We start from the raw sequence: 25,476 nt of genomic DNA on the forward strand, positions 1-25,476 counted from the left end.
TTAAACTGATCCCCTGCCTTTTTGGGTTTTTTGGTTGGAGGAACTAGAAAACAAGCTTTTCATACTCTTAAAAAGATTAAAGTATGACTTTGGCACTTTTGTGACACTGGCATAAGACTTCATCCAATGAGAATCCCACTAGCATGTGCTTACAAAGCTTCTTATGTTCTTATAAGAAGTACAAAAATATAACTGTAAGCAAATGAGATCATTTACACATAACGAGTAGTCTTTATAATGTTTTGATGTGCCAGAACATTGTAACTTTGCAAATTTTATATATAATAAGTTACATCTACCCCCCCAAAACCCCCCAAAAAACTCCACCACAGAAGCTACCACAATAAAAATATGAAAGAATGCTGATAAACAGAAACACTCGCATATAGTATGTTTCTTCAAGTTTCATTAAGTTTCTTGACAAGTTTTGTGATTTTTTCACTATATATTTTATATAGTAAACAATGTTTTTATTCTACCGCCTTTTAAAAAACCCAACTCTTTCTCTCTTGCGCACCTCAACTCATGATGTAAAGAAGAGCTCTAAGAGGCACTCTAAACCTTGCTCTCATTACTGGTACTGAAAAACATCTCCAATTGTTAATAAAGTTGTCTCTCAGATAGCAGGGGAAAAATAAAGATACCCACACAAAATAAATAAATTCATCAATCTACATAGCCAAGTGGGGATATTGCCATATTTGCCCAATGATTTCCCAAAATATGCTAATACAAAACAAATTTCTTCTAAAGCGACACCGGGGCAAAGCTTTAATTAATTTTATTAAGTCCCCAAATAATCAACTAAAGAAGTATCTTCTTTTTTTTTTTTAATTTGTTCTCAAAATCAGAAAAGGTCTGATCTTACAGAATTGAGTTGTTTCTTTTCTCCTCTTCCCCTTCAAACATACATTTAACAGTTGAGGAACCAGAGTTTGCAAAATTGCCTCCAGGTAGTCCCCGTCAGACAGCTTTCCTATTTTCAAGCAGGTAGGTATATTACAAAATAGAAGAACATCATGTGCTGCCAGGAGAGGAACTGACAGTGGTTGGAAACAAACAAACAAAAAACCACCACTAGCAAGGACAACAAATGGTATCACTTTAATACCTGAGCTACTGACATAGGGATGAAGCAATCGGGTATAGAATTTAGAGTCCATTAGGTTTCTGAAGCAAATGAAGGCGTTAACTGCAGAAAAAACTGCCAGCCATGATATTCCATTTGCAATATTTTAAGTTTCCTTTTATTGCTGTCAGCAACCTACCTATCATGCAAAAGCTCAATAAAAAGGAAAACCTGAATTGTAGTATTATAAGTAACTGAAGCAGCAACGACAGAACAAACGTATACAGGATTCAAAACCACAGAATCAAAAGACTCCACTTCCTCATGGCATTCAAGTACTGCAAACAGCCTGATGGCAATCAGTTTGAACATGACACATATAGCAAGAAGACAATAGGTAAATGCATAACACCAGTATCACCAAAATTACAAAGCTACCATATTGTGTGTTTCATCAATGGTGCCAAAGCCGAAAGATCTACATGGACTGGAAAGAAAAAATAACTCTGATGGAGCTAATTTCTTTGCTAGGTCAGCACAGATAGCCAAAGGACATAAGAAATCCACATGAAATGCTTCAATGCAAAGCTATGTCAGGATACTGTTATTTTTTCCTTTTCATCTTTATTCCTTCTGCCTTCCCCAGAAGACATTATTTCCATTGTTTACTACACATTTCAATCTTGTATAAAGGCAACGTTACAATTACATCACAATTTATTTAAATAAAAATGAATTATGAATCAATAAAATGAACTAGAATCCTAAACAAAATCATGCTTTCTTATTGTTTAGATCAATTATCCAATACCAGTGAAAGGTACACCCAACAAGAACTTGCACTCTCATATTTTAGCATGCTTATAACACACATTTACCTATAACGAATTATTTTTACTTCAATGTCATGCTATTTACCTCTTGAAATAATGGTTTCTAAGCCAGTCCCATTAATGAAGGCACGCTTGATGGTCTGTGTTTTCACATCAGTCCAGTATAAGCGTTCCTCAACAGCATCAAAATCTATGACGGTCACATCATCAATGTCAGGAACAGTGAAGGCTGTGATGAAGTTGAAGTATGGGTTTTCTATGTCCACCCCTCTTATTTCTGAACGCCTTGCATAAAGAAGAAATTTCTTCCTTTCTGTTAGAAAAAAGGAAAACATCACTCCTCATCCTCTTCACAACATCGCTAACAGAAGTCCAAGTCATTCATTTGAGATCACTTCACAAATGTGTAAATAAAGTTTATACGAGTGATTTAACATCTCCAGAAAATCTGCAGCCTAGTGATGCTTGAGAAATAAAGTATGTTACAGAGCATAAAAGTCACAGGAAAAATATATTAATTCTGAATGCTGGACATGATGTTACTACACCACTAAATCAATATGGTCTTATGGATGTGTAAGGAAAAATGTTAAAAATTATATTTTAAAAATTTTATCTCACTTATCCCAATCAAAAAAATACTGTTTCATTTGCACATCGTAACAGATATTAACATTTGGTATCTCAGGGGAACAGAGTATCACTGTAACAGGGAGGTTTTGCAAACAACAAAACTCAGGAGGAATTCCACAATGTATGTGTAAGCAGTGAAAGGCAAACAGGTGGAAGAAAAAGAACACACGGATTGTTTTAATTTAGACATCCACTAATGAAAAAGGGTGACACATTAAAGGCAAAACAGAACTCTATTTTTTTATCTCAAAAGTCTAAATTATTGGAGCAAAAGTCTGTGAATGAACAGTAATGGTAACTTTTTTCCCCGCAATATCCTTGATATGACAAAATATTTTTTTTTTATTTCCTAAACATTATTAATCAACACTGAAAAGAGTAATGTAGTACAAGGTTTTACAGATAATAGACACAATTATTTGACATTTTGAGGGCTTTTATAGCTTAAAAGTGTTTATTGTAACTTTTTATAAAACTCCCCTGCAAGGCTGCATGTCTAATATTTACTCTTCATTTCATTTTCTTAATCCTTGAAAATGAAACTAAAACAACTTTAGAAGAACAGGTAGAGATTTAAGCTATTAAGTACCTTTTTGTTATTCAGCTTACCTGACTCATCATTTTCTGATGACGCACTTTACAGTATAAATCTTCCTGTTTTGCACAGATAAGTTTTACTAACATACCATACACATAAGCAACAGAAAAAATGGCTGTGGTAATAAATATCAAAGCTCCACATACCTCATATATTAGAGTAAGCTATCAATTCTCAAAAAGTACATGTCCCTTTAAAATATATCATTAAAATGCGCTGTAGAGATTGTTTTTAAGATTATGTATTTTAATTTGTCCAGTTTGAAATTCTAAAATCAACACAATTGCTAGGTTTTGGGAAGAAAACTTACCGTAACATGTTTTCTTGTCTAAAGACAGTTTCATTAGATGTGGACAGGCACATGCAGCACTTCTGTTGTGATTGATCAGACACATGTGAGAACATGGACCTCTGCCCTCATTAGCAGCGCACGGATTGGAAGCTAAAATTGAATAATGAAATACACAAAATATAAAAGCACCTTTTGGAACTAAGGTTTGTCAAACTAGCATAAGCTACACTGGTGAGAAAGTGGTGAAAATTCTGCTTGAAGACAAACCTGGCCTCATTGATTAACTGAGCTTATACTCTAATCACTTTTTTTAGGCTAATATTCAACTCTTGTCCAAGCATATATTTTTTATATTTTTTTTGTTATTAGAGTCACAAAATTTATCATTGGAACTTCATGAAGCCACTGGATGAAATTTTCTCAGTGAAATATCAATTTTGCAGTCTATTTATAACATTTCAATGTAAAGAAATGTACACTCCTAGCCAGGACAGATGGGGTAAAATATGATGAGGACCTGAACAACAAATTTCGTTTTGTGAAGAGTCAAACCTTAGATTATGTGATGAATTTTAGCAAATTCAATGTTCCCTCTCAATTTGATCTACCTACTAGAATATTAGTTGGAAATCTAACATGCAAAGATAATTTGAAAAAAACATGCCAACGTATTTCTACTTTTCTCAAAGAAAAACCTCTCCAAAGTGTAGCTTCTTTCAAGTAGCTTCCTATAGTTCATTGATTGAACAAGATGTGCTAAAATTGCTTTAAAGAGCAGAAAACAAGCTGAAGGCAGAAGACTTCTTAGTCTTACAAAATCTAGAAACTATTCTTATTATCTTCATTCATTATTATACACACACAGTTCCAGAGCACTCCTGAAGAGACATTCCAAGCATAAACAGAAAGTAATGTTGATTTTTCCATTTACTAAAAAAACTGTAGAAAATTAACAGTGATGAAAAGGGAAGTGGGAATGACTAACTCATAAAGACAAACTTATAATTAACAAAATCAATTAGTTTAGAATATATTCCTCCAACGCTGTGCTAGCCTGCAATATAAGTAATTAGATAACTAGAGAAATCTGATGTATGAATTTCTTCACGAAATAAATTCAGCTGAAACTCAAGCACTAAAATTTGAAGACAAACTCAAGGTTTGCTTCATTGAACCATTTCTTTCTCATCAATGCATGCTTCCTTAAATTTATCCACCAACTCCTGAATCCTTTAACTACTTACTTATCTGACCAGTACTACAGGAAGAATGAAACTTTCAAAACCTTGGATAAACAGGTTAATGAAATTCTATCCAGCATCTTCCACCATTCTATCAAAAAATCACAGGCTTTTACAGTTTTCTGTAAAGTCATTCCATTTGCCCCTTTCAAACACTGGCAGCACTGGAGGCCACTCAGTACTCCCAGCCTTTGCAGTTTCTCCTGCTATTCCAAGGTTTATTAAAAAGAAGCATCCCATATCCTCTGTCAGCTCTTCTAAACCTCTGACAAAAGTCACCTGGGCCAATAAGCTTAAAAACATTTATTCTTGGTTAATGACTTAATATCTTCTTTGACCGCTAATGGACTGTAAATATCTTACTATCCTTATGTGATGACTATATTTGATTCTGCCTTTCCCAAAAATTACAATAGAGAAATGTTTATTTAATATCATCACTTTTCTTGTGTCTGTAGTAACAATGTGAAAAAATCTGGAGTGATCTTTTTTAATAAGTTCAAAACTTCGTGTGGAAAATAAAAAACGTGAAGCTGAGGAAAAGAGACTGAAGTTAAGAAGGTTCCAGGAGCCCTTCAGGATAAGAATCAATTATTAATGGACGATTAATATTAATAAATATAAGTCATCTCTCCCTATGGACTACACATCAAAAATGAAACATAATTTAGGGTTTTGACAATATTGTGAAGGAGATCATAGAATCATTTAGGTTGTAAGGGATCTCAGGAGATCATCTAGTGATTCAACCTCCTGCATTTTTTGGCATTCTTAACACTGCTGCTGCGAGATCTAAAATTTAGTCATATGTTTTGTGAAACAGCATTTCCCTTACTTTATTTGCCAATACAAAGCAGTAATTTCAGTGGAACCTCAACCTCTTTGTATGCATATGACCATCTGTGGCAAGGATCTACTTAGGGCCCAAGAATAATAAACCCCATCTTGTCTTTCTGTGCAAGTAGTGCACTATGTTCTTCTCTACCAGAGTTGCTATTTGAGTATGGAATTCAAATAGAAGAACATACAGAAGAAAAAATAAAAGGCATGCTGGTTAATGATCATGTTAAAAAAAGACTTGTGGTCAAAGTGTGCTATGAGCATCAACAAAGAGGAGGCAGTACAATTTGTGTACTATCTGTCCAGATCACAATTCCCTTCCACATATCACGGAATACAAAACTGGTGGAAAAAGAAGTGTTATAAAGCACACGTATTTGTTTCCACATGCATGCACAACTGGAGGAGTAAACTACCGTAATCTAAAAATTACTTATACCAGCACATATGTATACATTCCTTTCATATTCATACTGCTTTCACTGAATAACAGCTAAGCCCATTCTTTACTTTCTAATAAAAACTAATTCTCTTGAAGGCAAATAGATATGCTATTGCTTTGATTCTCAAAAATTTGGCTCTTTTATTTCCTTGTGCTAGTTCTAACACTTCCTTCTATTTTTACTGTGAATAACCACATAACCATTCCTTATTCACCTTCTCCACGCCATTTATGATTTCACAGACTGCCATCATACAGAAGCCTGTCTATAAGCTGTATTTCAAGAAGCATCAGCTTACCTATCCTCATACAAAAACCTTTCCCATACTCTTGATCAGCCTGTCAAGCTTTCTCAGTATCTTTTATATGATCTGTATACAGTATTCAAGATATGGGAGTGATATGGATTTATACAGTGTCACAGTTCACTATCTGTGGTTCTTTATTCCTTTCCTAATCATTTCCACCAATCTATTTTCATTTTGATCACGGCAACCCACAGAACTGGCATTTTCACCAACTGGCCAGCCTTTTGCATTATTTAATTGATTTCCACTGCTGATTGCTTGTCTATCTATTTCTCTTACAGTACTGCGCACAGATATATGTAGCACTGTTTGTCATCATATTTCTTCTTGACTGCTCTCTAAAACATTATTTAAACAAAATATTTATTTTTCTTGACCAGTAACCCTTAAAAAAACCCCTCACACATTCTATCTCCAGTTGACAAATGAACAGTTGCTCTGACAATCTCTGAATATGCATTCACTATGGACCAGCTTATTCTCCGTATTAACTTCATATTGATCCTGTCCCTTCCTGGCATCAGATTTTAGCTAGGCAAAATTTTAATCTTATACTGTAATGGTGCACAACATGATTAAATTCTGCCTACACCTTCAAATCTGTACACTACAGTTACATCAAAAGGATACTTTTAAATTGCTGACAATCTATTCCCACTCATATTTAAAACCAGTTATAGATCTAATCCTCTGCTCACTGTCAATACTTTCTGTAGTATTGCTTTTCATAGGGTCAAAGATCCTTCTGCTGTACTCAGTCAAGTTAAAACCTTTATACTACCTGATTATATCTGATTATTTTAGCATTAATCTTTGGAATTTGCAAGTTAGGACTGATCAGAGAATGCATTAGTTCTAAAATACATATTTATTTCCTATATTCACTATTTCTACTTCAGTTTTTAATCATTCACTTGAAGAATTAGTCAGTATACCATCTAACAAAAATTTACATATTCATCATGAAACAAAATAAACAAGAATATTATTAGCTCAAAGTGAGCACAATTCTTCATGATACTCTATTGTTTACAGTACGATAGCTTTATGGTAATTCTGAAGCTCTTGTTAATTAATCTCTCTGTTTCCCACCCCCCCATCCTCCCCCCAGTGTACAGTTTGAGATGAAAGGGTAGTGCAAAACACAAACAGAGAAAAATGTAATTCATGATATAGGTCCAAAACCAAGAAGGGACTGCCTGGAAGACTGACCTTAAAAAAGCATACTGACTTACTAGGCAGATAAGAAATGCAGATGTAAAAGAATAACAAATGTTGCAATGCTAGGGTATTACCATGTGGAAAGGCCAAAGGCAATAGTACTTTTGGGAGTGGGTGCTATGCTTTATAGAAAACTTTCAAAAAATCAGAAATGTACTGTTTAAGTAACAAAAAAGCAGTGATAAAGGATTAAATTAAATTCAAGTGTGAAAAGCTACACAAGAGTTACATGACAAAGTGACTGAGAAATAAAACATCTGATAAAATTCAATACATGTATGGTAATATACAAGGAAAAAAACAATCTCAAGTTACATACATGAGGATGAGCACTGAAATAGCATCCATACCTCCAAGATCTTTTTCTGAAGCAGCAGATTATATTTATACTTATGAAATGGCTGGCCAATACCCCTCTTATTACAAGAGCTAGGACACACTGAACAGAATTATCAGGTATTAGGGTCAAAACAAGCAAGACGATGTCCTCTCTCACACAGTGTATAGTTACGCACCAGAGCAATCTGCCCAAAAAGTTGTAGACATCAAGAGTTTGTGTAAGTTCAAAAGTCAACTAGAAAAGTTCATGCAAGAAGGATCAGTCAAAGGCTTGAAAGCCTTTGAAGCACAAAGATACCATTTTAGGTTCAAAAATCGCTGAGTTACAGGTTACTGGAAGCTGAAAGGCTATACGGGAGGAGCATGGTTGTTATCTTCCCCGAGGTCCATACTTTCCTGTAGGCACTGATCAGCCATTGTCAAAGACAGGATGCTGAATTAAGACAAAGGTAGGAAAGACTGCTTTTATAATTCCTAAAACAAAAATGGAACTTTCACAAGGCACAAAGGAATCCAATTTAAAGTTCAGAAAGATTGTATATAATTTGCATGGTTTATAATACACATACCAATCTTGCTGCTGGTTTTGACGTAAAAAGAATGTACACAAGAAGGTTGTGATAAAATCTCAAACTAATAACATTTTTAAAATCCCCTCAAAATAAAATAGCCAAAACTTTGCTCATGTGAATCTTAAGGTACATTTCTGTAAAAAGTTATTTATTTTAAACAGTTGGCAATCCAAGACAACACAATATTGTAACAAAACAGTGCTAAGAAGTTAAATGTTTTTCATGTTTTAATTACAAAACAGCCCAGTGGTACCAATATACTTTATATTCAGCAGTTACTATACTGCTTGTCCTGATTTTTAGTCTATAAAAATTCAATCTGCAAAAAGAAAAATAATGCCATGGCCATGTTTTGGGTTTTTTTAACTTCAAAGTAATACCCTTGAGAAATGCAAAAAACTGGGGAATGTGTGAGGAATTCACAGCTTTCTAACTGTTTTCAAGCTGTGATCCTTCCAATGCACTATATTTACTCCTCTCATCACTGTCCTCAGCAGTACACCTCACGGTGCAAGTACAACTTGTGCCTAAAAGAGAAGACCTTGTTCTTTGCAGCGAGTAGATTTTTAAAATATAATGGTAGTTGAGAAAATATTCTTCCTAGAAAACCTGTGTTTGCTATGATAATAGCATTCCTGACACACAACTTTGATTCTGTGAAGATGAGTAGGTCTCAAACTCATATTCCTGAGACGTGACAACATTCTGCATCAGGTCATGAAGCCTTCCACAATCCCCTGTGCTTTACTGACAGATGAACCTATCATCCATACAAGTATCTCACTATAACTTCACTACCTTAAATTAGCATCTGTCCTAGGTTAACTGAAACAATGTTGCTTTAGGCTACAGGAATTTATTTAGCTCTGCTCTACTTTATTTCAATCAAAATAAGTTGCATAATATATTTTAAAAGCTAATAACCTTTCACCTACATAGGCGACCCAGATGTATACCTATGGAGCTGAGACTACAAAATGTTTGTCCTTCAGTGGTATATTTATACTGACATTTTGCAATGTAAATCTACTGTTAATTTTATTTTAGGATTCTAAACTGCATGCTGTTTCATTTATTGCAAAATTGCTAAAAATTCAAAAGAAAAATTAAGAAGCAATCGCATAGTATCACCATTTTTCTCTAGCTCCAATATAGCCAGGTACTGGAGATTTGTAGAAAGAAATTGCTTCCATTGAAAGAGAATAATTTAGAGCAAACTCAGAAGGCCAATCATAAATTGGAATCTGGTGTTTTCTACATCATAAAATAAAAGCTGCAATTACATAACTTGATATTTGAACTTCTTGATTCTGGCAAATAACAGTTGAAAACTCTTCTACAGCTTATACCTTGCCTTGAGGCCAAGGTATCTGTGGCTATGGAATACTGACTGATGTCTCCCTAGGCTATAGTCTCTCTCTAAAGACGTTGCCTGGCCCCAGTCCAAACAGAAAATAGTTGTTTTTTTCTGACAGCAAGAAATGGCTAATGGGAACTCTATTGCTACTGTGAAAACACCAAATATAGAACACGGTTCCTCAAATCCCAAAGTTCAGGAAGTGACTAATTATAAAAAAGCAAAAACTGAAATGTAAGTTCATTATTATTTTAAAATAAAACCATCAGAAAAATGTGTCCTGACAGCATATGTCACATATTGCAAGGTAGATTAGGAGCTGTTCACTGCGAGTCTTTATCACAGTTGTCATCATGCTTAGACTCACGAACTAGCAGTGAGTTGTATTCATTGCTCTCCTTTTTTCAATGCATGCTATTAGAGGGCATTCTTCAAATCTTTTGACTACTAGTGCACAGGGAGAATTTTACTTGCTGGTACTCATTTACATTAGAGCTATATCCATAGTCTTCTATGTATAACTAATGCACAACTGGGTTCTAAGACATTTACAAAGCTATACAAAATTGTCAGGATTTAATGTTTTCAAATAAAGATTGCTCAGAACCTACTAACATAAAAGTCTGAATAGCTTACTGAGCACTACAAGCCCTGGGTGTGAAGAAAAACAAAATATCATTTCTCAATATTAAAAAACCCAAGTATCTGTGATATGAATTTTAAAGTGGTTTCTATTACCATCAGCTTTTTGGCAGAAGAGTCAAAATTTATCCAGAGATCATGGAACATTCTATAACTAATTGGTGGTCATCCTCCAGTGGTATTTTTTACTTTCCTATATTTACATACAAATTAAGTCACTGTCTTTTGTTATATCTCAAAATAAAAAGACATATTCAATGGGTTTTGAAATTGTCAGTAATATCATAATAATGTTTTCCTGTCCTCTACTTGGTTTTGTAACTTTATTTTAAACGTCAACGCAGCTATATTCATATCGAAAAATGTCACTTTATTTAGTTCTTCCTTTTACATTGGGATCCACTGAAAGAACTGATCTCCAAGTATTCTTCCAACAAAATAACTGAAGAAGTTTAATCAGGACCGTTTTCTTCTGCTCAGCATCCTATCATATCCTTTCATTACTACTTCAGCTAACTACCTCACCCTCATTATTTCACATTGAATGAAGTCAAGCATCTGATTCAGAAGTCCAAGGACTCCTAATAAATGACTATGTAACAACACTTTCCAACTATTTCCATTAACATTTATGATTCCCAAGCCAGGGATACAGGGCCTTTGAAGGACTCAAGTCAGAGAAGCAGCAACTGTAAAGCCCAATTAAAATTCTCTTTTTTATGATGGTAGAAGTGGCGATAACCATTAGGAAGAAGAAGAAGAATATTGCCAGTTGTCAGAACTGTACTAAGTGTCTTGGACTCACCTATCCTCAACTGGACAGCAGTTGGGGAAATAAGGAAGCATGATAGAAGGCAGGAAGACGTGCTTGGACCAGCAGCAGATAGTGCTACCAACAGGTAGGTATCGGGATGAAATCAGAGCAAAATGTGCCAAGTCCCTCTATAATTAATTTGGATTTAATTATTGCTTATGTTATTATCAACATGCTTAGGTACAGTCTATATATTGCCATAACTGAAGCCAGAAAATTTAGAGTGGAAAATAATTTTACACCAGTTAAATAAAATCTGTGTATTTGTAATCCTCATAATCCTCAGAGAAGTAATAAATACAATTATACTGTAAAAAAATACTAGATGTGCAACTAATGGGCTACTCTGTGATTTCTTTCTTGGTCCTCATGAACCTTCACATGTACGACCACTGAAATCAATAACTTCAATTTCTTGACTAAATATTTACCATCTGAATGAGAGATTCACTATTCAGTGATAAAATCATTTGAAGCTTTAGCAGGAATTATAGGAAAATCATTAGTCTTTTTACCTATGTGACAGACATTGTAAATCTGTCTCAAGGAGCTAAGTTTTAGCAGGTTCCTGCATTTTTCATTAGGAATTAAATAGAATATTTCATTAAACTACATAGATAAAATCTGGTCAGTTTTCATTTTCAAGATTAATACAGTTTTATCTTAAGTTATAGTAGCTGAAGATTACTAAATACACGACTACTGTTGGACTACCTTCCTAATGACAAAGCCTATGCACTTACCATAATTGTACAGCAGTGTTCTGGTATAAAGAGATGTTATACTATAAAAGCTGGTAAAAAATTGAAATGGAAAAATATACACATGAAAAGGAAAGCTTTATACAGATGAAAATGGGAAGTTAAAGTTACAAAATAATGTATCAAGAAAGAATTAAAGAATCTCCTATTATTTAATTAATGCATATACTGTGAACTTCCTTTCAGTTTTGATTGTTATCCACACCAAAAATAAGTTTTGACGCTTCTCGAAGTTTTATACTCTAAACTCATTCCTCCAGCAGGTTGAGTTCATTCTCCCATGAAAGACATAGTGTGTTAATTTGAAATTAAAAATTGTAAATGTTATTTTAATATAAAAGCTGTTAAGTGAATAGGATATGCTTTGGAAAAGTGTCAGTATGGATAACACCCAGTTGGGGTTATTTAGGTAGAAATGTAGCAGCCTGCAGTGGTGGAATCTAAGTTATGCAGTCCTCAGAGTGAACAAGAAGACTGAGAAGCAAATAGAGACAGACAAGTGAATGAGTAAATTAAGGCAAATTAGAGCACAAAGTGAATATTTACAACTAAGAATGGTATACACAGTTTATTTCACAGAAAAGTTCACCTTCCTCTGGAGACAAGCAAGAGAAAGACAGCTAACACTGTTATGTTTACCTTTGTCGGACCAGTTATTCCGGTTAAAAAAATAAGTTGGAAGCCTTTTAAATAAATGTGGTTCTGCACTATATTTGTAACAGATCAAGAACAAGAGTCCAAATGCACAATATTCATAGACACTGATCCCATGAAGTTTCTGATTTGAATAAAGATTCTATTACCGCCCAAGGAACACTAGTGCTGAATATGACATTTAATTAAGAATTGTCAGTTCAAGGCAAATTCATATACAGATATTTGTATATAAAAAGAATACTTTCTTTCCCCTCATGGGAATAATAATTAATTATTCTATAAATAGTCACCTTGTGGTTGACGACTTGGATGATATATCTGAAGATCAAATGGCTGAGCACTTGTTTTTTGTATTACACTGACATTTTGGCCAGTCCATTTATTGGCTTTTGCAAGTGTATTGGTCCGCCAATCTGTCCAATATACTTCACTCCCATACAAAGAAACAGCAAAAGGGTGAGAAAGATATTCATGACCCCGTATAATCTCTATCATGCTGGTTCCATCATATAATGCAGAATAAATGGCATCCGATCTACAAGATAACCCCAAATTTAAGATTACATAAAAATAAAATAAAAATCGCACAACCGTTATGACATTGGTGCAAAATGTATAAAAACCTGACTCTTACTGGTAAGACCAAAGAATGTTTACAGTGCAGTCATTAACTTCAGAGATGATTTAGTTCACATTATTAATTTAACTAGGAATATGAAATACTGGTTTGCTTGTATACTGTTTTTAAATTCAAATTTACCTCCATGCTGTGAAAATACAGCAGCAAAATCAGTTTCCATTCAGATGAACTTACGGAAAAAATACTGAAATAGCTTGGGTCTTCCATGTATAAGTGTCAGGGAGGACAAATGGGCGACTGCTTTCTAAGGCACAGGGAGCCAGGAGCCATGGATGGTACCACAGCTGGCAGGGCAGAGGCTCCACTGTCCAGGGCCACATCCCACTGGCCCTGAGCAAGGCGAGCAGAGCAGGCCCCAGGGGGTGGCAGCCAAGTTCAACCAAGAGTCCAAATCACCAGAAAAGTTTGTGGTGACAAGACAGGGTCAGGCCAGGAAGCCGCCCTGTGGGTTGGGATCTGGACCAACAGGGCCCATTGCCAGGCAGTGCTGTGGCTGGGCTGGAGACTGGTGCTCCAGTGGTGTCGCTCAGGCAGGTGCCCAGCTCCAGGGCTGAGCTGAAATGGGCTCCTGGGACCATGGGCAGGGTGTGCGGGGGAAGGTGCCGGAGAAGCCTGGTCACGGCCATTAAGGTCTGCCGGTACAGAACAGGAAGACCGTGAAGAAATTATGTATAATAGTAGTGCAATTAAAGAAATGTACATACTGTACATTTGCACACAAGACTCTTCATGTACATAATGTACATAACTACATTCCACTTACCGTGTAGTTCACATTTCTGTATGTAAGAATAAGGATTTATAAACAGATAATAAGAATACTGTTATCACTTTACCTGGCATCTGTCCATACTATTCTTTTTTCAAAGTGATCTACAGTAAGGCCATTAGGCCAGGCTCCAGTATCCATATCTTTATATATGATCTTTCTTTCCGCTCCACTCATGGAAGCGGATTCAATACGAGGAAAATTTGCATCCCAGTCTGTCCAAAACAGAATTCTGGTGAGAGGAAAAGGAAAAGAAAAGATATAAGAAAATATTAAAGCATGAAGAATAATCTGAAATGGTTCAATAAGACAATAGTTGGAAAAGAAGTTCAAATATTCACATGTTTTAAATGAAAGGAATAAACATAGATTAATTTGGGCAACGATATAAATTCCTTGAAGTAACAGGGTAATATGGAGGTAATATTTCATTATTAGTGTTAGAGCAATCGTGAAACTCAAAAAGTTTTTTTAAAAACTAGAAGTTTAATAGCATTCCCTTTTTCATGTCCATTAATACAAGTAACAGCTTGTCTTGTCTTCTATAATTAGCAACCCAGCTCATTAAAAAAAATTATAATGAGAGCCTTTGAAAGCAATCCACAGATGAGGAGGATGGGGAGGGGAGAAAGGGAAGAAACGTGATTTGAGGCAGCAGGGATTAAGGAACAGGCTAAACTAGAGATTTCCATTTATTATTGAGTGTTCCAGTGAAGACCCCTAGATTTTGGTATGTTACTAACAAATTTTATACAGATTAGTCTTGCTAAGAAAATGGAAAAGACGTGTTGTATGGTAGGCTCTCTCAGTTATGTACTATCTCCAATTTTTTTCCAGTAAGGAGAGCTTTCACCTGTATAACCAAAGAAGTTTCTTGTTAAGTAACAGAAGCAGTGTCACCAAAAGACCAAAAATACACTCTGTTCTTAGCTTATTAAGTTTTCAACAACACACAAACTTTTTTTTATTTGTTAAAGGAAAAGAATACCTTTGATATAAAAACTTTTGATTAGCTGTAAAGAGCCAATTGCAGAGAATCAGACTATAACAAAACTTTTGACAAGTAACATCGGACAGCTTCAGACCTGAACATATATTCTAATAAGGCCTCTCCATTTAGTGCCTGTGAACAGTAGTACACGCTATATTTAAATAATACGGGATAAGGGTATAAAAAGGCCTGTCTTTCTACCAAATTCCATTTCTCTCTCCCTGGGTGAGGGTCTCTGCTCCGTGTGCGTGCTGTGTGTATAGACAGCTGTGTGCTAGTGGCTGGAGCCAGACAACAGGTCACAGGGCCTGTACGTCTGGGCTGCCAGCAACTGGAGCGAGTGAGGATGTGCATGTCAGTGTGTGATCGCTGGCAAAATGAAGCCAGACTAACTGGTGAGTGCGTTAAGTGGCTTGGCAGCCAGATGTATGCGTGCATCTCCGGGAGCAAGGCACCTGGGGGAGCTGGCTACCAGAGGGAGCAGGGGGGCCAGGCCAACTGGCAGAGAGATCGTGAGGTCTGGGGCCTGAGACGCCCATTTGTATGTGTGTGTGTCGTGTGCACCTCTTCGTGAGAGGCAGCTGGGGACAGCGAGGATCCAGGGCTAGCTACTGGAAGGACTGGGTGGGACTGGGTGCCTACGCCCAGCTACAGCAGTGTGTGTGATGGGATCCTTACCAGCAGCTGGTGTGGGGCTGCAGCCTCAGAGGCTCATACGTCCTGGAGCCAGCAGCTGGGCAGCCCAGCGATCCCGGGGCCAGCCACTGGCTAGACTGACTGTCTAAACCCAGCTACTGGAGAAATCCACCTTATACATACATACGTATTTCCCACTAAAAGACCTTCATCCTTAACAGCCAGAGAGGTTAACAGGATGAGACCATTGGTGCTGTTTGTTTGGCTCAGTGCTGAGAGTTTCTGCCTGTGTAGCAGACTTACGCGGCCACACATGTGTTTATGTATATACATTTATTTATACGTGCATCTGTGTGTGTGTGGACTGAGAATACATGCTCAGCCTCACTGCAGGTTGGAATACAGCTATGGCAGCCGCACCTCCACTGGGATACAGGATTTGTGCAATCCTAACACAACCATCTACTTTGAATCGTCAGTGTTTGTTTAATCATATTTATTTGTGAAAAGATTGCGGAGCTGTTCTCATTTGTGTTCAAAGATTTTATTCTTTCCTTACTTCTAACAAAATGTAGCATACAATTGCTTCTAGCTTTTCAAAAGGCAGATTAAGCCTTCAGTTTCAGGAAGAGTGGTGATTTGATTTTTTTTTTCCCCTCCCAACCATTTAATTTGAACAACTTATCTGCCAATTCTTCTGCCAACAGGATGCCTCTTTAAAGATCTCTATAGATAAGCGATGCACTCTGTAAATAAGCTTTCTAGCATCTGAATTGAGAGGGCAGCGTCCTTACTCATTAAAGCATGTACTTCCCAATTCAGAATTTAGGTCCCAGAGGGACCTCAGGTCCTAGAATCTGGGACCTTTATCTACTTTTACTTTTATGTCCACAGCTGTGTTTCTGAAATAAATATTCACTGAAGACGCTAGCAGGTTCCTAAACAAAATTAAATATCATGACTCTGCAAACTCATTGTAATTTATATTATTTTTGGCTACATTTAACTTGTGGTTGTTTTTTTTTTTCTCTTTGAAAGAACAATAATTATGAGAAGAGGATGCAGCTATTGACCATTACCTTTTGGCCTCTCTAAGAGGATCCAGCTACACACAGTATTGGGTAATGAGGTTTCTGTAATGAATTTGCAATTTTGTACAGCCTCACAACACTGCTCTAACTCCAAGAATCATAAAATTTTTGTAGTAGTAGACTGAATTTCAATACAGAATCAGAACTGACACCTGGCTTAACAGGGAGTTAAGGGTTCCATGAACAGTTTTACTTCCCTTCCACTACTTAAGTCTATTGACTTAAATTTTAATATAAATGGCATGTATGGGTCATTTTTGCTCTGCCAAAAAATGAGAGGCTAATTTTAAAAGGAATCAAAAATAGCCTAAGCAAAGTTTTAATGTTGGTGGGTTTTTTACTGTGAAGATTTTAAAATGGAATTGTGAAATACATTTATATGTTTGATGATTGCTAAAATTACACTTTATGAGAAAACAGGTTTTATTGTGTTGGCGTATTACCAAAATCAGGCAATATTTTAATTTAAGCACACTTTTTTTAAACACTCAATTTTGGCCTGTTTTAATTAATATTTTGTTTGATATTATGAAAACATTCTAATATTTATTAGAAACATTTAATTATGACAGGCATTAGATAAAATAATTATTTATGGTAGTAGGCTGAATCTACTACACTCAGTTGCTTATGATTAATATTCCAGTTTATAGAATATCCCTTATGAATAGGTAGAAAAAATACTGACAGAAGTTGGCAAGCATTATCTCCACTCTAAAGATGGAGAACCAAACTCAAAAGGTGGGATTTACCTCACTCAACTTTTAGTCTTCCAGTAACACCTAAGCTATACTTTTATAGTCGCACCAAAAAATCAGTCTCTAAGTGAGATGAATCACCTTGGCAATACCTAAATCTGTCCACTAACCACACAGGAAGGTTAGACCAAAGGCTCCAGTTACTATCATCCACGTTAAAAAATTAAATTAAACAATCACATAGCAAGGGAAGGAATTTGCCAACAAATAGATTCCTGTATCTCCCGACTTACCTTTTCTTAACCCTTTTCATTGGGGCAAACCACACTAATAATGGATTGTATTTCACTCAAAATATACTTTCAAGAACTATTAAATCTAAGTTAGGAACTATAACTCACAGCAAAAAAGGAAATCAAACAATCTCACATTTAAACCTCTATCTTTAAAATACTTTGCAACGCGAAAAAGTAATCTTTTTATAATTACCCATATCTGGGATCCAAAGCAATAGCCCTTGGATGTTCCATAGCTCCTGCTATCAAGGTTGCTCTCAAAGTGCCATCTAGTTTTGCTACTTCAATTTGGTCCAAATTGCTGTCTATCCAGTATATGTTTCCTGCAATCCAATCTACAGTAAGACCTTCAGGTGTGGCCAGACCATGTTGTACTACCACCTCAATGGCACTAACACCTTAAAAAAAAAAAAGGGGGAAAAAAAAAAAAAGACAAAAAAAGACAGTCTTAAAGAACTAATATAGAGTCTGATATAGTGAACATGGACATAGAAGTCTATTGTATGTTCTTGGAGTGAATTCTTGATTAATCTGATGGATGATAACACTTTATTCCATGTGACACTTTTTCTTTACAAATGCGATAGACTGCTGTAAATAAGTACACTTTTGGCAGTATACAAATAAATTCATTTCCACAGTAATAGCAATTTTTAGTTCTCTGATGCTTTAGTAAATAAAGCTCTGAAACTGTCAAAAAAGGTCAGAGATCACATGCAGAGTAACACAGGAGACGTACATGTGCCCTATTACCAGTGACCTCTTTTGCAGCATCTGTGAAGGACACGCTCACTCTTCGCCTCCCAGTGACTAGACATATTAGACAAAGCTCACGCAGCTCTATTTCAGTTCTTTCTCAAGCAGAAAAAGAGAAAACTGAAAGATTGTGATGAAGACAGAAATGGCAGGGAGAACCCTGTTTGGACTACACATTTTGAAAAGCTCTACAATAAATAGCCTTACTTTGTTCCTTCGAATTTACATGCACAATTCATCCTGTCACTGTCTACTAACAGCTCTTCCCTACCAAATACTTCCTCTGGAAGGTCTCAAAATGTTTCACGCAAAGGGCAACTACAGAAGCACCCTGTTAGCCCTCAGGACTTCCAGGAAGGCACAGTGTTTTTTGCAGATGCAAGTCAGTTCTTGACAGCTGCAAGACTGAGGGAGTAAATCATTGGTTTTTTTTAATACAGCACAGAAGTCACTTGGGTTCTGGTACAGTGTGATTATAATACAGTGTGACGACAACAGACTACCTTACTGGTTTTGTACAAACACCACAACCATTAATGAAAAGTAGCAAGTCTTTGGCTGTCTTTACGTACTTAATTTCTTTCCTGGTCTGGATCTGTGGATATAAAAATACCCACAAGTACCATCTACTAAGGAGAAGAAAAAACCCCAGAAAACAAAACCCAAATGTGTCGGAGAACATATGCACAAATGCATATGTGAACTTTTACAGAAGCAAGTTAAACATGCTTATGCCTGTTAGCTCATGCAGGAATGAAAGCACCTGAATATACACTTCAACAAAGAACATTTTGTAGAAATACTTTTGTATATATTATGAGATTATATTGAGTTATAGGCCATAATCATGTCACCAGCGCAAAGAACAAGTCTTTCTGAATGCTATAAAATTATGAAGCAAAATCTTTCACCTAGTGAGAGCAGATAATTTATCAGATGTCTGATAAATTCTTATACTTTTTTAATAAGCTGAAGGTAAATTACCAAAAAAAAAAAAAAAAAAAAAAAAATCAATATTGCGCTCATTGGACCAGGAAGAAATATCAGCCCTTTGCATTTGCCATTTTCTTCCCCCTATAGCCTATTGCAAAAGGAAACTTTTACAACAAAAAGTCGTCTTCTAGCTCTACATCAAGTGCAATCTAGATATACACCTTTTTAAAGGCAGAATGCCATTGTAAATTCTGCTTCTGTGAATGGTAGCCCAGTTACAATTTATCAGGTCTAACACCCTGTAACTGCAGTTGTTCTTACTGTTAAGAAATTAAAGATTGAATTCATACCTCCAGTATCAGAGAGCTTGCCTCTGTAAATTTTGTCCTCTACCACATCTGTCCAGTACAGTAAACTGTGACTGAAATGAAAATCAAGTGCTATTGTATTTCTTAAACCAGGAACTAAGAGGCTGTAGTCACGTTTGTGAAGATCAATTTTTCTGATCTCATGTCGAATAGAAAAAATTATGAAAGCCTCAAATGGATCTGGAAGCAGAAGATTATACATTTCAAAAGAATAATAAAGAAGATATTGTTACATATTGATATAAATGACAAGTGGAATAAGAACAACAGAATACTTTATCAGGAGAAACAGATGATTAAAACAATTCATCTTCTGATAAGGAGTCTTTCAAATACATTTTCAGTCCCACAGACTTCTCACTTCTCCCTTCCAGCATTATCTTTGATCACAACTAGAGATATTAAACATTAAATTCGGGAATATCAAACTCAACTATTGAACTGTGTTTTGTAGCTCTACTACACGGAGTCCATACTTAGAGCTTTAAAAAGTCACATGTTATCAAAATCAAAATCTGTTTTTTCAAAAGTTTCAGAAAATCAATCCATTAAATTATACATTGTTTCAAATGCCAGCTAGTTGAAACAATTTACTAAAATATATATAATGTACCTTTTGAATATATATAATGTACCTTGTGTTTTCAATTGAAGTACTTAAAAAAAACCCCTCACCCCAAACTACCAAGCAAGGAAATGAACGTTTTATACGCTTATTGATACACCTCATCACAAATCCAACTGCCACTAAAGTTCTCCTTCCTTTGTTATTCAATTAATGCTAGATTATTTGTGCCTGTGAGTTTATATCAAATTACATACAAATATCTGTAAATGCTCTCTGCACAGGTCAACCATACTATAAAATTGATTTTTTATTATAGTTCTTACTTATTTCAGATTAGGAAAAGATTTTCGAACAAGTAGCTGTGTTACTAAAACAAACAAGAAAGACAAAAATTGCATTCTGTAAAGTGTTGAATCAACTCGGTATATCTACTTTAATAAAGAAAGTTTTTCACACCAATCCTTTTCTGTGGGAAAGTAGCTTTTTTTTTTTTTTGGCAGTACTTTCTCCTAGAGTGAAACACAAATGATACCGGGGTTTTTGTTTTCCATACAATTAAACCTCCATCTTATATAAAAGACAGATTATTGGCAGTTTATGGCAATAGGTAATATTGCATTGTTCTTCTAAAATACTCAAAGAAAAAGTTGCACAAATTATCACCAAATAGAAAGATGCTTATACACCTTTTTTCGAAAAGATTAATTTCATGTTCTTCTCTTGATAACCATTGCACATACAGATTAAATTATCTGTGATGTTTTCAGTTCATCAGGTACCTCAGCAGAGCTATGTTTCTGCTCTTGAAGTACTTGTTCATAATCTGGCTTGGACTTTCCAAATGATCCTCCTATTTGTTAAAGCAATGAATGATTTTCTGCAAAGCCAATTTTTCAAAGCTCTGCAGTAGTTAAATAATTCAATGAAGAACAGGATCACTGACATTAGTCACTATTTCACAAGTACCCGTTATCTGAACCTGCGAAACACTTTAATGGCACTTCCCAATTTCTGATAAATTGGCAGCTATTATGCAGGAGACCACAGGCTACTGACATACTGGGTTTTAGGCAACTCCAATGCATAAGAACACACATGATGGACATCACTAGTAGCTTCTTTTATGGTTCTCAGTAATTAACACCACAATGGAAAAAAAGAAACCTAATAAATCCGTGCTATGTTGGATGGGGTTTTTTCATTCAAAGTAGAGGAAGTCTAGCTTAAGCTACATAACCTACAGTGCAAATTATCAAATATACTAATGAAAAGGATTAGAGTTCAATGGGATCTTGACAAATTTAAGGTACAATACTTAAGAATGTAAATCAACAACGAGAAATGGGTAAGAAAATACATGTAGGCAACGTAACACCATTTTGTTTATTTGGACATTTTGGTTTAAATGAGCAGGTCATATGCTGCTTTTTTCCCCCTCTTTCTTACCCTTCCCATAACAATGCAAAGATGTAAATTCAGATCCTTGGTTATTGTGGCTGATATACAGTCGTCACAGATGTGATACTACGTAAAACAAAAGAATGATTGATATTGCGACAAATAAGAGACACTACATCGCAGTGCAAAATTTCTCTGGAAAGAATTCAGAAAGCAGACAGAAACCAGTTTTACATAGCTTCCTCTATGATAAGGCTATTTAAATATAGCCAAATGGATAGCAGTAATTATTGCCTGGTGAGTTGTGAGCCAGAGTCCAGCCACCACTCTGCTTTACATAATGTAGCAATCAATCACCATAGCCTGGATGACTGGAGTCTAGAATTTTACTTATTACTGCCTGGCCCCCCCAGTTATTGTATGTGTAGTAAGTACCATGTTTCAAGGATAATAAGCTGCAAACAATCAGTATATAACTGATGGGATACCAGATCTGTAGGAAAGAATCTAGAAAATTATATCAAAAATGGCATGGCACTGTAAATAAGGTCAACTCAAGATTTGCACTTGAAATAAATATGACATAACCCTTCCACTCCCTCCCCCTAAGCTTTGGTGAAGACAGTCTACAATATTGTACCCTGTTCTGAGCACGGCTTATAAAGAAGAATGTGAATCAACTACAGGAATGCAAGAGGAAATCAGCACGTGTTGTAAGAGGTCTAGAAAGCATGGCCTGCTGGGAAAGAATGAACAATCTGGAATTGCTTAGTCTAAAAAACAATGGAATAAGATGATGAGTGGAAGCACATAAAATTCTCCAAAGACATAAAAGGCTAATGAATTGAAAATGGGAAAAATGTTGTTTTCTATATAAATAACAAGTAGGCCAAGGATTAAAGGCTTAAACTGGAGCAGGAAGACTCAGAAAGTCTAGGAAAAAAAAAAGGAGAGTGAGGCACTGAAACATCTCACCCCTGGGAAACTTGGAGTTCACCACTGAAGGTGTCTTGAAGGTCTTTGAAAGCAGATAAACAACAGCAGTATTAGATAGCCTTTGATCTTCCTTCCATCCTTATTATTCAATGACTCTATAAAATGAGCTGTATTATAGTGAATTAGAATTTTCAGACTGAATCGAATCAATTTTATTTAAGATTATGCTTCCATCACCCTATAAAACAAAAATTTGATGTTATTTTCCCACTTGATTCCTCTTCTGGAAATTGAGAGCAAATACTCTTTATTTTACCAACTGATTAAGAGTATTTTCATAAAATCTAACCTTAATTCAATGTAATGGTTATTGATTCCATTCTTCAAAGCTTTTTTTAAAGAAAAGTAATTGATAAAAATTTATTAGAGAAAAATAATATATTTCTGTACCTTCTGATTTCATGACTGCACCAAGCTTTTTTACCATATAGGTAAGCGTATAAAATATATGATACAAACATAAAGCATGAACTACATTAACAGTTGTAACAAAAAATTCTGATAGAAGAAAACTGCCTAAACAACACACTCCAAAAAGACTGTATAGAAAGAATAATGCTTCACCTTTTCCAGTGGTTTTAATTTAAAATTCTTTCTTGGGAAAAATGCTAACTGAAGCTTACTGTTTCATTGAAGCTTACTGTAACAACAGCAGCACAGCAAGCAACCTACACTGTGCTTTTATGAAATTTACCTCAAAGGAAAACGATAACTTCGTAAAAAGTCTGAAAAAAAACTTCATTAAAAGTTTGACACTGCTCAGAGAGGATTGGACTATCCTTCCCGCCCCCCCACCCCTCTCCATTTTAGTATTGAAAGCTATCTGGAAATTATAACAAAATTGAATTTAAAACTAGTTAAAACAGATCAAACATACAGACACATCATCCTCTTTTCCAAATATATATATCTAGTGATATAACAGAGTTCCCACAGCTTAGAAAAGGTTGATAGTCATTTTTTAACTAAATCTATACTAAGCTAAGTGTTTCTAAGTTCATCTAACTTTTATTACCCCAAATTCTGAAAGGCTGAATGTAAATATGGAATTTAAATATCTTTGAAGAACAGGTGTTTTTCTGTATGCTTATTATCATCTAAAAGAGTTCAAGTGCAATATATCAGCCCAACTTATTTTGAAATATGTTCCAAGAGAAACTAGGAAGAAGAGTATGAAAATATATAGTTTATATTGACTTTCTATCTGAATAATGGAGCTTTGTAGCATACTTTTAGTTCAATCAATACAAATTTAAAGGTGAATGAAACATTTAGTCTTTGGGAAGTCAGTAATGTAACAATACACATGCCAGAACAGCAAAAAGCAAACTAGATGAAAACAAGAGATACGGAAAGTGAAGAAACTCTGAAGGAGAAAAACACAACAACACTTTAAAACCTCAAGAAATGAAGAGAACATAAGCAGAAATAAGGGAAAACAGGGGAAACAAAGAGAAAGACATTGAAAGAGAAACTAAAAAGAACTGCTCAATTCAAGCAATTTATTTCTATATACTTATTGTTCCATAACTCATTATATTTCTCTGGTAATTCATTAGATTGCTCTCACAAACACACTATTTGATTCTGATATGCCAGCAAAAAAAAAAAAAAAATCACATACATTACTGCATTTTCAGCATTCACATTCCCATTAGATTTCTGATGGACACTCAAGTAAATGTTTTTACAGTATTTTCAAAAAGTGAAGTGCTGCATACTAACTTTGCACGTTATTTCTGCGTACTAGCAAAATGTTTCACTGTATATAGGAAAGTGCTATTTTAGATAGTAAAAAAAATGTAGCTAAGGGCAAGGTAGTAATTTTCCTCTGAGTAATTTTCTTCTCCTGGAAAAAGGATTATTAGTTACTGCTCTAATATAATACACACCTCCTCCCGGTTCAAGGCATTTTAAATCACTATGGCTATTCTAAGAACTACTTTATACCAACTGGTATTACTGAAGAAGTAGTTTGGCATTTGTGGGACTGTTTATCTTCGCAAGATCACTTTGAACTCTACTTGTAATAGTATTATACGAAAGCTTCATTTAAGATCTCATGCACATAGACATAAATGGTATGGACATTTTGAGGCTAATGGATTCACAAATGAGACCAAAATTGTGCTCACTTCACTAAAATGATGTTCACACTGTCAACAACTAAAGTATCAGAGGATCTGTCCTTCAGAGTACTTATCAGGCCTTTCAAATGAAATAAATTGAAAGGGGCCAAGATTATTAGTGACTATAAAAGCATATGTCATATTTAATATGGAATAATTTTGTTGCAGCTTTGATGGCATTAGGATAGTATCTTTATGGTTTGTAAAGAAAGGTATCATTTTTCTTTATACCAGCTGACATCACTGGTCTCTGATCATATATTTCATACTACATTCTTTGAGAAAATCTGTAAAAACCAATTTGTAACTTCAGATTCTCACCAACATCAGTAAACATCATTAAGCAGAAATATCTCATGGGCTTAAGAAAAACTGAGAAACCGTAGTCTCACTTTTCTTACTTTTCAGCACAAATGAGTATATTTCACTTTGGTTTTTTTCCCCTTAGCTTCCAAATACTGGTCATTTCTATTTGCTTTAATTTAAAGTTTGTTTCAAGCTTTCCTCCACCAAGTTACTAATGCTGTCTTAAATGCTTTTCATCCTTTCATTTATGTAACCCAGTAAGAATGCATTTTTTTAATTACT

At 35.2% G+C, this 25,476-nt stretch overlaps 1 protein-coding gene across 1 annotated transcript in view; it reads right to left on the reverse strand.

The window, feature by feature from the left end:
- The window catches only part of LRP1B (LDL receptor related protein 1B), a 749,866-nt gene that overhangs the window by 219,948 nt on the left and 504,442 nt on the right, over window positions 1–25,476 (reverse strand). The window contains exons 24-29 of the mRNA XM_050899978.1: window positions 19,780–19,977; window positions 17,934–18,138; window positions 14,096–14,260; window positions 12,910–13,154; window positions 3,444–3,575; window positions 1,988–2,215 (exon numbers count right to left, since the gene is read on the reverse strand). Of these exons, the coding sequence (XP_050755935.1) occupies window positions 1,988–2,215; window positions 3,444–3,575; window positions 12,910–13,154; window positions 14,096–14,260; window positions 17,934–18,138; window positions 19,780–19,977 (1,173 nt within the window). The remainder of the gene's footprint in view (window positions 1–1,987; window positions 2,216–3,443; window positions 3,576–12,909; window positions 13,155–14,095; window positions 14,261–17,933; window positions 18,139–19,779; window positions 19,978–25,476) is intronic.

Source organism: Gymnogyps californianus, chromosome 7, assembly GCF_018139145.2.
Source record: "Gymnogyps californianus isolate 813 chromosome 7, ASM1813914v2, whole genome shotgun sequence".
Lineage (NCBI taxonomy): Eukaryota > Metazoa > Chordata > Aves > Accipitriformes > Cathartidae > Gymnogyps > Gymnogyps californianus.